This window comes from Saccostrea cucullata, unplaced genomic scaffold (genome assembly GCF_032062105.1).
Source record: "Saccostrea cucullata isolate Sc308-1 unplaced genomic scaffold, CSIRO_AGI_Scuc_v1 ctg3738, whole genome shotgun sequence".
NCBI classification, from domain to species: Eukaryota; Metazoa; Mollusca; class Bivalvia; order Ostreida; family Ostreidae; genus Saccostrea; species Saccostrea cuccullata.
Window position 1 is genome coordinate 44,564 of NW_026936517.1, and position 15,158 is coordinate 59,721.

Here is a 15,158-nt window from a genome sequence, read left to right on the forward strand (position 1 = left end):
GGTTACAATTATTTCGGACCAACAGACAACCAAACAGAGAACTGTATAGACGGATGGGCAAATGAGGCAAAATCTACATACGCCCTAATCTTTAATTACTGTGGGATAAAAACAGCATTCGAATCTTTTTAATATTTATTATTTCTAAAAAAAACATCATGAGATTGAAAAGCTGAAAGATAAAAAAACAAGCAATTACTAGAATCCTCGTATCTGTCACTGAAGTGCTTTAATGACTATCTGCTGAAAAGTTTACGTTATAATCAATCAAGTTAACAGCTACATTTTTGTCTGAATACTTGAAAATAAAATTTTCTTCAAATTACATTCAGAATAAAAAAACAGATTCAGTTAATCCTATTAAAAATCACAGAATTCTTACTTTGAATTATTACCTGCTTTCATATAATTATGAATTCATGTAGCAAATACTTCTTTTCAATATCATTGTTAAATACTAAGAATGAAAAGGGTTAAAATTAGTACATGCTTTGTTTATTGCAGATTACGAGATGGAAGTGGGTAAGTTAAATATTTCATCTATATGGTTTGCTTTGGAAGAAATCTGATAACCGTTTTTTCTGTTAAAAAATTCATGTTTGAAAAAATAAATAATCATTATATTTTTTGACACTTAAATTCCATTCTTTTTCTAAACGTTAGATAAACATGTGTAAACAATTGATGTAAATCAACAATTGATGTAAGTATAAAAACGAAAGAAATACATTTCAAGAGATAACTATAGCTTGTTTAAAGATTTTTAAGAATGGTAAAAACATTCAATTGTTATCTTTAAGAATCCTAAAACTTGTACAAGCATGTAAGATAATTAGAGCTAGATACATCTGACAGGGCTGCACATTACTGCAATGATATTAATTTGGTTTTTAACATACTAGAGAAAATTATATTATAACCATTTCCCCATTAAAAATATTTTGTTTAAAAAAAACAATTTATGATTATACATGTATTTATAATCATGACTTCTTTGACAAATGAACACTCATACACACTACATATAATTAATGTGATTCAACTGTCATATGAAAATAATTTCAAAGTTAAATAAGTTAACCGAAAAGGGGGAACAAATCTGTATATTCAAAAAGCTTTGATAAATTAGATTTATCTTTTGTTTTTTTTTAATTGTAACATGTAGCAAAAACATATATTGAAAATTCCATATTTTTGGGAAAAAAGCAAATTTCAGCTGTCTATCTGTCGATTTCGATTTCTTTTTCACATAAAGGCCACAGTGGCCTAGTGGTAGATGATTAGCTTCGTGTTTAGGAGGCCCGCATCATACCTAAGACTTGGCCATAATAAATAACTGTTCCTTTGCCAAGCCCTCGGCATAAGAAGAGAAAGTCACGGGTCTTTTGGATATGACCTTAAAAATAAGGGCCGTGTCACAATAGGCGCAGGCACGATAAAGAATTCTCGCTGGTCAATGGCCCTGAGTTCTGGGTATAGCCCTTTACTGGTATTCGGCGTCGTTTCTATATGAGTAAATCATTCTCGAATGTGACGTTAAACAATATATAATCAATCAATCTTTTTTCATGTTGTGTGTAATGTGCAGACCAAATGCAGGTGAAGTCTAAAGAATCTTTAAAATAGTATACATTTATTGAGCCCCTATCGAAGACAACCATCCCTGAATATGCTCTTTATTGAAAAAAAAACATTATAAAAATGAAGAAATACTACTGTTATTGCACAATGTACAAAACACCAACTCATGAATTATATTGAAAATTAATTTCTCCCCTTAGACATAAGTACATATGAGGTTTATAACTTGCAAGCAAAATTTGATTGGTGTCTATTTCCTTCGTTTATGTACAAATTTCCGACATTGAAAAAAAGACCATGTCAACATTTTAATAGGATCGTTTTTGTCGTAAAACAGGGTATGGATGGATGATATCATTTAATCCTTACTGACCATGATGTGTTAAGTAAATGTTTAAGTTTGAAAATCACTATGTGGCTTAGGATCTATATATTACAGTCAATTCTCTAATTATCGCCATTCGATTCATCGCCATTTTCGCAATACCGCCATGATTTCCCAAGAACGTTTTTCCTGCTATATAAAATTCTCATTATAACGCCAAATTCGCATACCGCCATCCGCCACCCTGTTTTCATAACAAACGTCCATTTTTAAGTGTCAATTATCTCGATATACCGCCACAGGTGCATGTGGTCAGTGAAGCGAAGCTAACTGGTTGACGGCTATCCCTGTTGTAAAGCATGCAGAGGCAGACGAGGTACATGCAATTAAGCAATTAAATAAGAATAAAATAAACAATAATTGTAACATGAACTGTTATAATTCTGTTTTCTGTTTAATAAAAATTAATCATTTAATCACAGCTTCGCCATGAAAGCGGTCATTGTTAAAGTACGCCAATAACGATATTATTTTGATGATCTCTGCTTTAAACAATGCAAAGTTTGCTGAAAAAACAGTTATACGGTATAAATTGTGAACGTTTCATTAACAATGATGCCATAAACAATGTATTCAAGAATTCATTTTACGTACTATCGGCAATATATCACGACGACGACCCAGCATGGTTTTTTTCCAATATCAGACGTGCAGATTCTCATGTATACACATGTACTTTTCTTTAATTCATAACTGCACATTTTGTTTTAGCAAAATTGTACATTAAAAAAATAACTTGAAGTATTTTCAATCAGAAATATGTTTTTATATACATGTACATGGAATAATAAGAATAGAAACGCTTAATGGTATTTCTAAGAACGGTAACTCTACTTTTTTCTAAAAGATGGGAAATTGGATTCATCGCCAAATTCGTTATACCGCCATGATTTCTAAATTACAAAAGGTGGCGGTTTATCGAGAATTAACTGTATATTGTTATGCATAATAACATTTATTATTTTATTTTCAAAAAGACTGTTTCTGTCAATTAAAAAGAAAGGAGATTATTCAACTTTTTAAATAACATAATTAAAATGTTTAGAAACTCTATGATATCAAGTAATTGTAGATTTCAGATTTCTTTGCAGTAATGTCAACTTCCTTTGAAAATATATATAAAAAAAAGATTTAGCCAAAATAAATAAATACTTTTGTTTTTCCTAATGCGACCAACCCAATGAAATCGCATCGACAGAAAATAAAAAAAATAAATATAAAATAATGAACGATTATTGATTTTAAGACATTGAAGTGTGTTGCAACCACTATTGAAATAACGACCACTATTGAAATAATTATATCAATAGCGGCTGAGAGTGCATTTCAATAGCAAACATAGTTAGTAACCACTATTGAAATACGACCACTATTGAAATAATTATTTCAATAGTGGGTGAGAGAGCATTTCAATATGGTAACCATAGGTTTCAATACTATCAGATGGAAAGAAAAGTTACACCGCGTAAGTAACTTCTGAAGTAATAATTTCAATATATATTGGATTCATTTTTCAAAGCACTATTGAAATCAGTAATCCAATCCATATTGAAATCTTTATTTCAATAGTGAACATTATTTCAATAGTGGTTGCAACTATGGTTGTTATTTAAATGAAGCTCATCAACTATTGAAATAAGTATTTCAATTGTAGTCGTATTTCAATAGTGGTTACTATCTATGTTTATTGTTGATAATTATTCAATAGTGGTCGTATTTCAATAGTGGGTACTATCTTTGTTTGTTATTGAAATGCATCCTCACCCACTATTATAATAATTATTTCAATGGTGGTCGTATAACATTAGTGATTATTACCTATGTTTGTTATTGAAATTCACTCTCAACCACTATTGATATAATTATTTCAATAGTGGTTGCATTTCAATAGTGGTTATTACCCATGTTTCTAATTGAAATGCACTCCCAACTACTACTGATATAATTATTTCAATAGTGGTTGTATTTCAATAGTGGTTACTAACTGTGTTTGCTATTGAAATGCACTCCCAACCGCTATTGATATAATTATTTCTATAGTGGTCTTTATTTCATTATTTTTTTAATAATGTTACCAATTATACTGTGTCCAGCTGGACAAATGTCTCAGGGTCCAGAAGAATATGGCCTCATAGTATAAGCATGTTTACAATGTTCTTTATCTAGGCTCTATAGTCATTGATATATTTTTTTAAAGTTTGTGAAGAATAGTCGATAAAATTCAAAAAGTGACAGGACTTTTTCTAAAATCAGGACACTTTCTTATATTTACCTTGTCATACTTTGTACACAACTGTGACTCAAATGTCTGAACAATTTGTTCTTTGAATGAGATATTTTTGACTTTCTAAAGAAATGAAAAACTTGTTCAATTAGCTATTTTGGTATAACGTTGTAACACTTGGTTTGCTATGTGCATACTTCCCACTTTTGCTCTAACTTAAAATTCCGTAGCAATGGGGGCAGTCATATATATTACATACGTTATTTTCTTGTTTTTAAGACCCATCATGTCCTTTTTTCCGCAATATTTTACATAGTTCTCTTAACCCCGGAATGCAGTGTGCAAAAAATTCACATAATATCCATTATTTTATCAAACTTTAATCATTTAACATAATACATTGAATATCTATTTCAGACATCTTGTAACTTTACAAAGGTAAACCAAAGCAGGTTAATTATACAAGGAAACACAAAATGGTGAAAAAATCAGAAAATCCACAGGCCGTGTTTTTCATCTCGCTCTTTCTCATAATAATCACCTAGCTTGGTATATGTTTTATCAGTATATATTACACTTTTAGCACCAAGCTGACATATTCTGGAATTTGTTTTAATCTGTAAACCTGTACTCAGTGTGATTCTTTCAAAAATTGTAATTTTATTCTAATATTAACTTATATTTTCCAAGTCTTTTTAAATTCCAAGCTTAAGTTCAGGGAGAATAATTCATAGAATTATCAACTTTTCTTGACCTCTCACCTGATAATAAGTTTCACCCAAGGAAAAAAATGGATGTAACATCTATATTTAATATTCAATTAGGGACTTCAGTGTAGGTCGATATGTGGTTATTATGACTCATGGCAATTGATATTGATGGAAGACACAGAAAGTGATAGCGACCGAGTCTGCGAGGTCGCTACCATTTTCTGTGTCTGACTTCAATATCAATATTTTCATGAGTCCTTATAACCACATATTGACAGTTCACTAAAGTCCATAAAAGTTATATTATATAATAAATCACGATAGTGAATCTACTGACAAAGTTCTTACTGAACAGACTCGGCTGTCATTACGGCACAATGGTTAAAACACGCTTCTTATATTATAAGGTCACGTTTTATGTAACTTTGGTGCAACCGAACGGTGTTTCGTGCGATATCATTTTCCGCGGACGCACTTTTGCGTCGACATCACAAAGGAAAAATATCGCGTTACGTTCTTTCTGACAATGAAAATTACGAAAATAATATTCTGATATAAATTTATACAATTATGGACTCTTTTTGTGTCGAGTATGTTTTGTCATTGACCAGAAAAATATCAATCTTGAACAAGGTGAAGCCAGGACATTTAGAGTGATTGATACGCATTTATTAAATTTTCAGATTTATCAAATGCATTCATAGCCGCAATATTAAAGGAGAGGGGGATTGTTTTATTCAAGAAATAAATAACAAGTTTATAAACTTTAATGGGAATTGTAAAATCCTGTAAAGAAGGCCTTCTTAGAAAATTTGATCACGTACCGAAACACTTCAATTCCAATTGAAGTTTATGAACTAGTTATTTATTACTTTTATATACATTTGAGATGGACAATTAGATATTATATTAAATATGTTCGGATATAGATATTGCACTAACCTGTCGCTGCAGATTTCAGTCAAAAGTACACAAGGTGTGAATCGGCTTTAAAGGTGGATACACTTCGAATTCACTAGGCTAAGGATTCTATTTCGAAGGAGATTTTATGTTAAAGGCTACTTGTGATCAGTAAAAGTGAACAGATGGTTTTCAGGGAATCTTTTTATTTGTGAAAATTGATAATTACCCTAACAAAAATACTATAGTTAACAATACTTAACTATAGTTAACTATAGTAAATCAAAGTGTCAAAGTTTTCACTATAGTTTTTCAACGTGTCAAAGTTTTCACTAAAGTTTTTCAAAGTGTCAAAGTTTTCACTAAAGTTTTTCAAAGTGTCAAAGTTTTCCCTTAAGTTTTTCAAAGTGTCATAGTTTTCAACAAAGTTTTTCAAAGTGTCATAGTTTTCGCAAAAGCTTTTCAAAGTGTCAAAGTTTTCACTAAAGTTTTTCAAAATGTCAAAGTTTTCACTAAAGTTTTTCAAAGTGTCAAAGTTTTCGCTAAAGTTTTTCAAAGTGTCATAGTTTTCGCTAAAGTTTTTCAAAGTGTCAAAGTTTTCGCCAAAGTTTTTCTAAGTGTCAAAGTTTTCGCTAAAGTTTTTCAAAGTGTCAAAGTTTTCGCTAAAGTTTTTCAAAGTATCCAAGTTTCCCGTAAAGCTTTAAAAGTGTCAAAGTTTTCGGTCAAGTTTTCTAAAGTGTCAATGTTTTCGATAAACTTTTTCAAAGCGTCAAAGTTTTTGATAAAGTTTTTAGAAATATCAAAGTTTTCGATAAAAATTTTCAAAGTGTCCAAGTTTTTGCCAAAGTTTTTCAAAGTGTCCAAGTTTTCACCAAAGTTTTTCAAAGTGTCAAAGTTTTCGTCAAAGTTTTTCAATGTGTCAAAGTTTCCGTCAAAGTCTTTTCAAAGTGTCAAAGTTTTCGTCAAAGTTTTCCTCAAAAAAAAAAAAAAAAAAAAGTTTTCCTCAAAGTTTTTCAATGTGTCAAAGTTTCTGTTAAACTTATAACTATAGTTAACTATAGTAAACTATAGTTAACTATAGTAAACTATAGTTAACTATAGTATTTTTTTGTTAGAGAAATGCTGAAAAGACGCAATAAACACGTCCGAAGATTTATATGAAAAAATGGAGGAATTTCGGTCGCCTGAAAGGGATGGATGGATCCGATGGATGGAGACACTTGTACGAGCCAGTTTATTTTTAATCAATTATTAGATTTCATCAAAAACATTCAATTTAGTAACAAAAGGCATATTTATGATGTTAACACGGTGAAACTGGCGAAAACTTATATTGAAAGTCTACGAAAGCGCCGATCGAGGTGTTTGTCAGCTGTCTGTGATGTGATTACACTGCTTTAATTTTTTTCAACATATTTACACATTAATCTGAGTAGAATTAAGTGAAAAAAAATAGTTTTAGCATATATCATGAATATTTAACTTAAGGTATATCAAAAATAAGGATAAACGTTAGAGATTGTGAAGCTGACAAAAGTGGCATTAAACTTTTAAACAAAGGCTAGTTTCTATCGGTATATTTTCTATGTACACAGGTTAAATCGATCGCCAAAACATTATATGAAGTTCTAGTTTTCGTTGTAAATAAAACAACTATTTTACTTGCTAATTTTGTTCATTTTCTATGCATGAATATCAAGTCCCTAGAGCAAGTCATTTTATATTTACATGTGTACATTGCGCCGTGTGATTCGGCCATGTATTGACCTTTGACCTCTGACAAACTTCATGCAGAATTGAAGATATCTTCTCTCTGTATGTTTATATGGAGAAATGATACCACTAATGTATTTATAAGTTTGTGTCTAACTTAACAAGAATCTCATGATAAATGTGTAAATCTGTTAGACAATATCAATGCAAGCTATTAACAGCCTACAATCACCTCGTCGTTGTCGTAGTTCAATGTATGGTGTCGACAGTGTCTCCGTGTTTACATCATAAATACTCCCTTAGGTACTGAAATCGTAGTTGAATGTTTTTGATCAAATTAAATACTTAATTGCAAATTAACTGACTTGGATAAGTGCATCCATTCATCTGATCTATCAATCCCTTCCGGTGACCGAAATTCCTCCAATTTCTAATCATCAAACTTCGGGGGTGTTTTTGTGTAATTTTGCATTAATTATCAATTTTCACGAATAAAAATCTTCCCAGACATCAACATGTACACTATTACTGATCACAAGTAGCACAGAATATTCCTTTCGAAATAAAATCTTTAGCCTATTGAATTCGAAGAGTAACCGCCTTTTAGAACTAGTTACATACTCATTCGCATACTTTTGTCGGAAATCCACGGCCACCAGTTAGTGCAATATTTATATCTGAATATATTTAATTGTCCATCTCTATTGTATATAAAAGTAATAATGAACAAGTATATAAACTTCAATGGGAATTGAAATGGGTCAGTATGTTATAAAATTTTCTGAGAAGGCCCTTGGCCTTCACAAGATAAGATCACATGACCAATCCACTTCAATTCCAATTGAAGTTTTTTAACTTGTTAATTATTTCTTAAACCATGCTTGCATGTAATTATGAATACATATACATGTAAATTATAATTCTGTTTAATATCATCATGAAATAGTAAAAATCAAAAGGGGTAAATATAAGAACATTCCTTTTTTATTGCTGATTCCACACGTGTAGAGCGTAAGTTAAATATTTTATCTATCTTATGGTCTGCTATAATAAAGATCTGAAATCTGTTTCTTCCTCAAAAGTCCCTTTCTGAGAATATACATGGTCATAACATTTCTTGAAACTGAAAATTTTAAACGTTAAATAAACACGTGTAATTAAACAAACTAATTTAAAAAAGTAAAGTAAATACATGTAATTTGATAATGGGCCCAGAAACACGGAGAATCAAAACTCCACTTAGACACTGTGTGGCATAGTATTTGTCGCTCAATATATCAAAAATAAGTCTAGAAACCTATTAATATTTATGCTTTAAGGTATGTTGGACGTACTAAATTATAGATATAAAAAACATGAAAAAAATTGAACGACAAGTATTTTTTCAACTAAAGGTCTTTATTCCCCTCAAACACGTTATTGTCTGGAGTCGTAGCTTTTATAGCTATACATAATGTTTTGAAAATCCATTTCAGTTCGCCGACCTTCACTATGTAAGTATTAGTTGATTGAGGCTTCTTTACTATGAATTTAAAATGTTAATGTTAAGTGATTATTCATATTCATTTCATATGCTAACGAAATACATATAGGTAGCAGGCTTTACTTATATATTCCTCACATCGTAATTCATTATATATTTTTAATAATTTTCCCCAATTTATATTTTCTGTGGCCCTCTTATATATAAAAAAGCATCGGAATATGTTTTTAAGATATATCTTTCCATGCATGATTCTTATTTAATGTGAAGATGGAACAAGATATTTTTTTTTATTTAAGGAAGTGGCACGTGTTTTTTCTTTAGATTTAATTTGTATTTAATTTCCTGGGTAAAATAGGTGATCAAAAGACAACAAACACCTCAAATGACTACATACAATGTATGATAAGAGCAGATTTTGCTTCCCTCAAGAAATCGTAATATTAGAATGATATTCAGTAACGTTAAATTGATATTTGAGTTGCGTCAAGCGAAATGGGAGGGACCTTCCGGACCAAATTTCCGTAATTTCTTTTTTGTCGCTTTCTGAAAGAGCTATCTTCTAATTATTTTGTTCATACAAACGCTAGACAAGGTTATTTTTTCGTCCATGCAATTGGAGTGTTTTTGTAATGAAAACGATAACGTATATAGCTAGAAATATGTTTTTACATCATGTACATGGGTGTATTTAAAAATTTAACAAACAATCGATCCTTCACAATGTTAGTATATTTTTAAATTAGTCTAGAATAAAATGATTTAAAATGATTTTTGAGCGGAGCTAGTTTTATTCAGTTGATTGGATGAGTACAAGCAAACATTTTATTAAAAGATGGTCTGGCTTTGAATAAAAAAAAAATAGAAGGAAGGAAGGAACGAACGAGATAAATATCTAGTAAGAGATATAATTTCTTTCGAGAGTTAAGAATTTGCTTTGAATTCTCCATTGTGTAGGGGCATTAAAATACTTTGCTTGCTATGTGCATACTTGCTATACTTTGCTATCAATTAAAAGCTCGCTATTTTTGCTATCAATTAAAAAGTTCGAAGCAGTGCAAACAGTTATATGTTTAAACACGTTATTGTCTGGAGTTGTAGCTTTTATAACTATACATGATTTTTGAATATCCATTTCACACTACTGTAACTAAAAAGCATTGAGAATCCAACAAAACCCTGAGGAAGTACTGAGTGGTACTGAGAAAACCCTGAGTTGTACTGAGCCCTGTACTGAGTAACTGAGGAAGTTCTGAGTAGTACTGAGGTTTTTACTTCGTACACTGAGGACATACTGAGAGGTACTGAGGTTGACTCTGTTGGTACTGTTGAGGTACTGAGGGATACTGAGGTGGTTCTGAGGCTCTGAGCTTATACTGAGTAGCCCTGAGTTTTAATACTGTTGCTACTGAGGTAATCCTGAGTGACACTGAGGCTATTTTTCTCAAAAATTATTATTTTATCATGAGACTTATTGTAATTTAATGTTCAATTTTCTTTATTTATAAACTTTCTTCAAAACAAAATGAGTAGGTACAAGTATCGTCAACAATAAAACTGAAATTGTGTTTGGTTCTTGTTCATTTAATTAATTAAATTTTTTGCATAATTTCTTTTGAACTTTTACAAGGATATATAATCAAGTCTTCTAAACAATTTTTTTTATGAATTATATCTTATTTATTTATTTATTTATTTATTTATTTATTTATTTTTCATATCAACCAATTAGATAAACTTTAATTATTTAGTAAATTTAGTTTTTCAAAATTCATCCAACCAATGTTAAACATCATGATAAATAGTAGTTCCTGTTTAATAATTCTTGATCCACATCTGAAAATTTAATAAGTTACATTTCTGCTGTGCTAATACAAAATCTTTAATGTCGTAAGGGTAATGGTAATGCTTTTGACATATTCTACTGCATGGCACATATAAAAATTTTGATTAGTAGGTCGCAATTACAATGACAGAAAAAAAGTTTCAGCAAGTCTCAAAAACCTTTTACTTGAAAGTTGTTCGTTCCTGATGATCAAAATTATGAAAATAAATCAAAGCAATTGTCTAAATATTGATATTAAATGAATAAAGAAATAATTCAAACAAAGACATTTTTTCAATGGTATTTAATTAATTTAAACAGAGATAGAGAAGAAATATGGTGATGTGTCACAGATTAAATTTACAACTTGTTAATTAGAAAAAAAAATTACTGTCAAGTAAAATAATATTGAAAAGATGTATTTTGACTGACTTTACCATTCATTGCGTATTTTAATGCTATTAATATCATCAATATTTATGCTGTTGCTGCTGCATCTTAAAAAGAAAATATTTAGAATTTCAAAATCATATCTCGTTTTTCATTGTTGTCATTTTCTGAATTTTGTATTTACTCCCACTCAGTATAAATTCAATATGTAGAATATGACACTTAATTTACCAGGTCAGTAAAAACGTGTACTGTCACTTTGTAAATTTTGTATTCATTGTCACTCAGTTAATTCTTAATTTTACAACTTACAAATTATGAAAATAATTTGAAAATAAACATGGGGATAACTGAAAGTTTTGTTACATGTACTTGCATAATAAAATGAACATCGACAGCAGAAAATAATATTTAAGTTATAGTATATTTTTCTTTATGTCCAGGTTTTATTTTGAATAAGTTCGCAATTTATTTAGCACACACGCACATGATTTAAAAATTCTGCTTAGATTGAATGCTCAAAAATTTAAAGATGAAAGTACTTAGAATCTTTAGGAGATCTCTATGTAAAACACATGGTGTAAACATGTAGTTATAATGATATCAAATGAATTGAAATAATACTGTCATCGATTTTTTGGTTGTCTGTCTATGAGACTGATAGCAAGTATACTCTGCGCTTGATTTATATGTACCGAGAATTTATCATTGTCACAGCTGCTCATACATGTTTTTTTCAAGAAATCAAATACAAAAAAATGAAAATAGACTTTATCTCCACTGAATAAAATCGATGTTTTATTTTACTGGTTCTAATTACGCTACAGTATTTATTCGCTGTAATGAAGTCCTACTGCCGATCGGTTAGAGTGCAGCCTGATCAGCAGTAATAATTGTCACGAATAATTCAGTTAATGTAGATGTCCCTCCTATTGATACCCGTTTACAGTAAAATGAAGTATGTTTAACTCAAAATGTTTCTAATACCACTAATACCATCAGATTAAAAAACCCAAGCCATACTATGAACTCCATATAAAAATATAGCTTAATCGGAAACAGTTGTTTAGTGTATAATTGTGAACAATAAAACTTTTTTTAAAATTTATTAAAAGATGTTTTTTATTTAACACTGCAGCGTATTCGTGAATATGGATATTGTACACAAATGGAAGCGCTTTGAAGTACTACACTAGCGCTGACAAACGGAAGCTCTGTGAAGTACTACACTCACACGGAAGCTCTGTGAACTACACAATGCGGTAGCGAGAACAATAGGTGTCACTTCTGTATATATACAGACGGGCACCTGCCGGATATCACTAGCAGTATGTTACGCAATGTTGACCCGACAGCTAGACTCAGAACGCACCTTCAAAACAGCCTGAACACTCTTTTTTTCATTCTTTCTCATTTTTTCATTAAAGAAATTCATTGAAAAACACAGAAAGATTTAGATTAAATTAGCGATGCATTCATAAATATTTTCTAAATAGTCCAACTGGTTTCAAGATTATATATATATATTTTAAAGATTACATGAAGTTTTATCTCTTCTAATCCGATCAGTTGTAAACAAATAAATTATCTAAATATACTAGTACAGTTTCCCTAATTAATAAGAAGTTTTATATAAGAGATAGACATTATTATCTCCCAGAATCCCCTTAAAAAAGGAATAATCAGAAATATATCAAAAAGAAAGAAAAACAGTAGATTAGAAAAGCATTTTGATGAAAATTGCGAATATTAATGTTTTACTTTGCTTTCCACAAAGCAAGAAACAAGTTTTCTTTATCGTAGACAGATTATATGTAAAATGTATTGTTTTATGATCCGATCTGCAATAATTTCTTTTGTTAATATGACAGCTGCAATCTTTCCGTTTTCTTTATAAAGTTTTCTAATTATCCTTTCATTGCAATAGTCGTAATAATAAACATCGTAATTGGAATCAATTTGTTGAAAGTATCGGTTTCTCTTCACCATCCTTTATATATAGGATGTTTTTAAAACTTTTGCGAAATTTAAAATTTATTTTCTCTCAATTCAGGAAGAGCGTGATTCACTGTTGTAAACATTCGGAATGTCGCCGTAAATTTCAGACATCGGGAAATAGCATCAAATTTCTTTATTTTCAGCGATGGTTTTGTTTAGAATCTTTATAGCATATATTATTTTGTCACAAGTACTAGTATTTGTTCTTGAACTAGTATATACGTATATGGATAGTTTAGGACCTACTAAAAATATAAAATAACATGTAGTATACAAATGGCATAACAATTAGAAAACAAAAATTGCATAGTGGTTTCATGAGTCCTACATGCATTTTATAACCATCTGAGATTAACGGCAGATTTTACAAAAGATATTGGAAAAGAAATAGGCATGCCACTATAAGAAAAAAAAATATGACTTGATTATTGGGAAGCGAGTGCATTGGTGGTGGTACCACTGGGTAGTGAAAAGCGTCTAGTGTGATGGGGATCGACCTGTAGATCTTCTTTCGCCGCTGGCTAGCCTACTTGTAGGTGAAATGGGGAGTCGAGTGCGTAATTCTTTCCCTGCCAGTACAAAGCCTCTGCACTATCAAGACTCCTACAGTGCCTCCCCGTGGCAATGCATGGATACTGAGGGCATTCACCTCAGGCTGATCTGTCGGAGTATCAGGGACCCCAGAGATGCAGTGTGTAGGCCCATCGGTGTATGGATATGCCCTAGCACTCTTTAACCTTGACCCAGCTATGGGAAAAATAGCTCTACTGCCTTGTAGATGACTTGGGAGAGCCAAAGGCTATGGGAGTAAACCCAGAAAGAAAATCCGGGGAGAAGGAGCTCGTTAGCATTGGGTTGCAATCATCTATGGGAAGGACAACCCAGAAAGAAAACCCGGGCCAACAGAGTGGAGGTTTGGCGTACGGCTAACTACCCTACCCAGTAAAAAAGAACTAGTTACAGAAACTTGAGCAGATGTTATATGTGAAAACTGTGTCTGCAAAGACTTGAGCCAAAACTCAGGCAATATGACATCTTCTACGAGATTGATTAAAAGTCTTCTAAGGCCGAAAGAAAAACTTCGTGTTGGAGCATGGAATGTTCGCACGATGTACGAAACATCAAAGACAGCACAAGTTGCTGATGAAATGCAGAGATACAAGTTAGATATGCTTGGAATAAGCGAATGCAGATGGATTAAATCAGGCAAGATTAGAATTACTAGTGGCCACACCATATTGTACTCGGGGCAAAAAGACAAACATCAAAATGGGGTTGCAATCATGATAAGCAAATCACCAAACACTGCTTGAATGGGAACCAATTAGTGATAGATTAATTAGAGCAAGATTCAACTCCAAGTACTGTAAACTGACGATCATACAATGCTATGCACCAACAAATGATGCCGAAGAAGAAGTGAAAGATGAATTTTACGAGCAGCTACAGATGGTTGTCTCCAAAGTCCCCCGGCATGACATGCTACTGATAATGGGAGACATAAATGCAAAAGTGGGTTCTGACAACACTGACTGTGAGAAATCTATGGGCAAACATGGCTGTGGAATTAAGAATGACAATGGAGAGCGCTTCATTTACTTCTGTCTCAACAACAAACAAACGATAGGAGGCACAATATTTCCTCACAAGGATATACAGAAGCTCACGTGGAAATCTCCAGATGGTAGAATAACAAACCAGATTGATCACATAACTGTAAACAGCAAATGGCGCTAATCCCTACAAGATGCTAGAGTATGCCGTGGAGCAGATGTCAACAGTGACCACTATCTGCTGAAAGCCATCATAAAACTAAAACTTCGCAGAAATCCCCAAAAGTAAGAGACAAAAAGGAGGTTCGATGTGGAAAAGTTAAAGATACCAGACACACGAAAATATTTCAATCTGGAATTAAAGAACAGATTTAAGGTTCTGGAAGAAAATCCCCA

General features: G+C 31.5%; 1 protein-coding gene across 1 annotated transcript; it reads left to right on the forward strand.

Moving 5' to 3' along the window:
* The first annotated feature begins 13,750 nt into the window (after positions 1 to 13,750).
* LOC134245753 (craniofacial development protein 2-like) lies at positions 13,751 to 14,946 on the forward strand. Its single transcript, XM_062728011.1, has 4 exons — positions 13,751 to 13,904; positions 13,988 to 14,122; positions 14,215 to 14,415; positions 14,501 to 14,946. The coding sequence occupies exons 1-4, from the start codon at positions 13,751 to 13,753 to the stop codon at positions 14,944 to 14,946; spliced, it is 936 nt and encodes a 311-aa protein (XP_062583995.1).
* The last annotated feature ends 212 nt before the right edge of the window (positions 14,947 to 15,158 follow it).

Excerpts from the sequence above, each read along its gene's own strand:
- LOC134245753 (XM_062728011.1), top strand. The coding sequence starts at position 13,751 with ATGGGGAGTCGAGTGCGTAATTCTTTCCCTGCCAGTACAAAGCCTCTG. Across the intron at positions 13,905-13,987 it reads GGACCCCAGAGATGCAGTGT|ATGACTTGGGAGAGCCAAAG; the intron begins GTAGGCCCATCG and ends ACTGCCTTGTAG. Across the intron at positions 14,416-14,500 it reads ATGCAGATGGATTAAATCAG|CAAATCACCAAACACTGCTT; the intron begins GCAAGATTAGAA and ends AATCATGATAAG.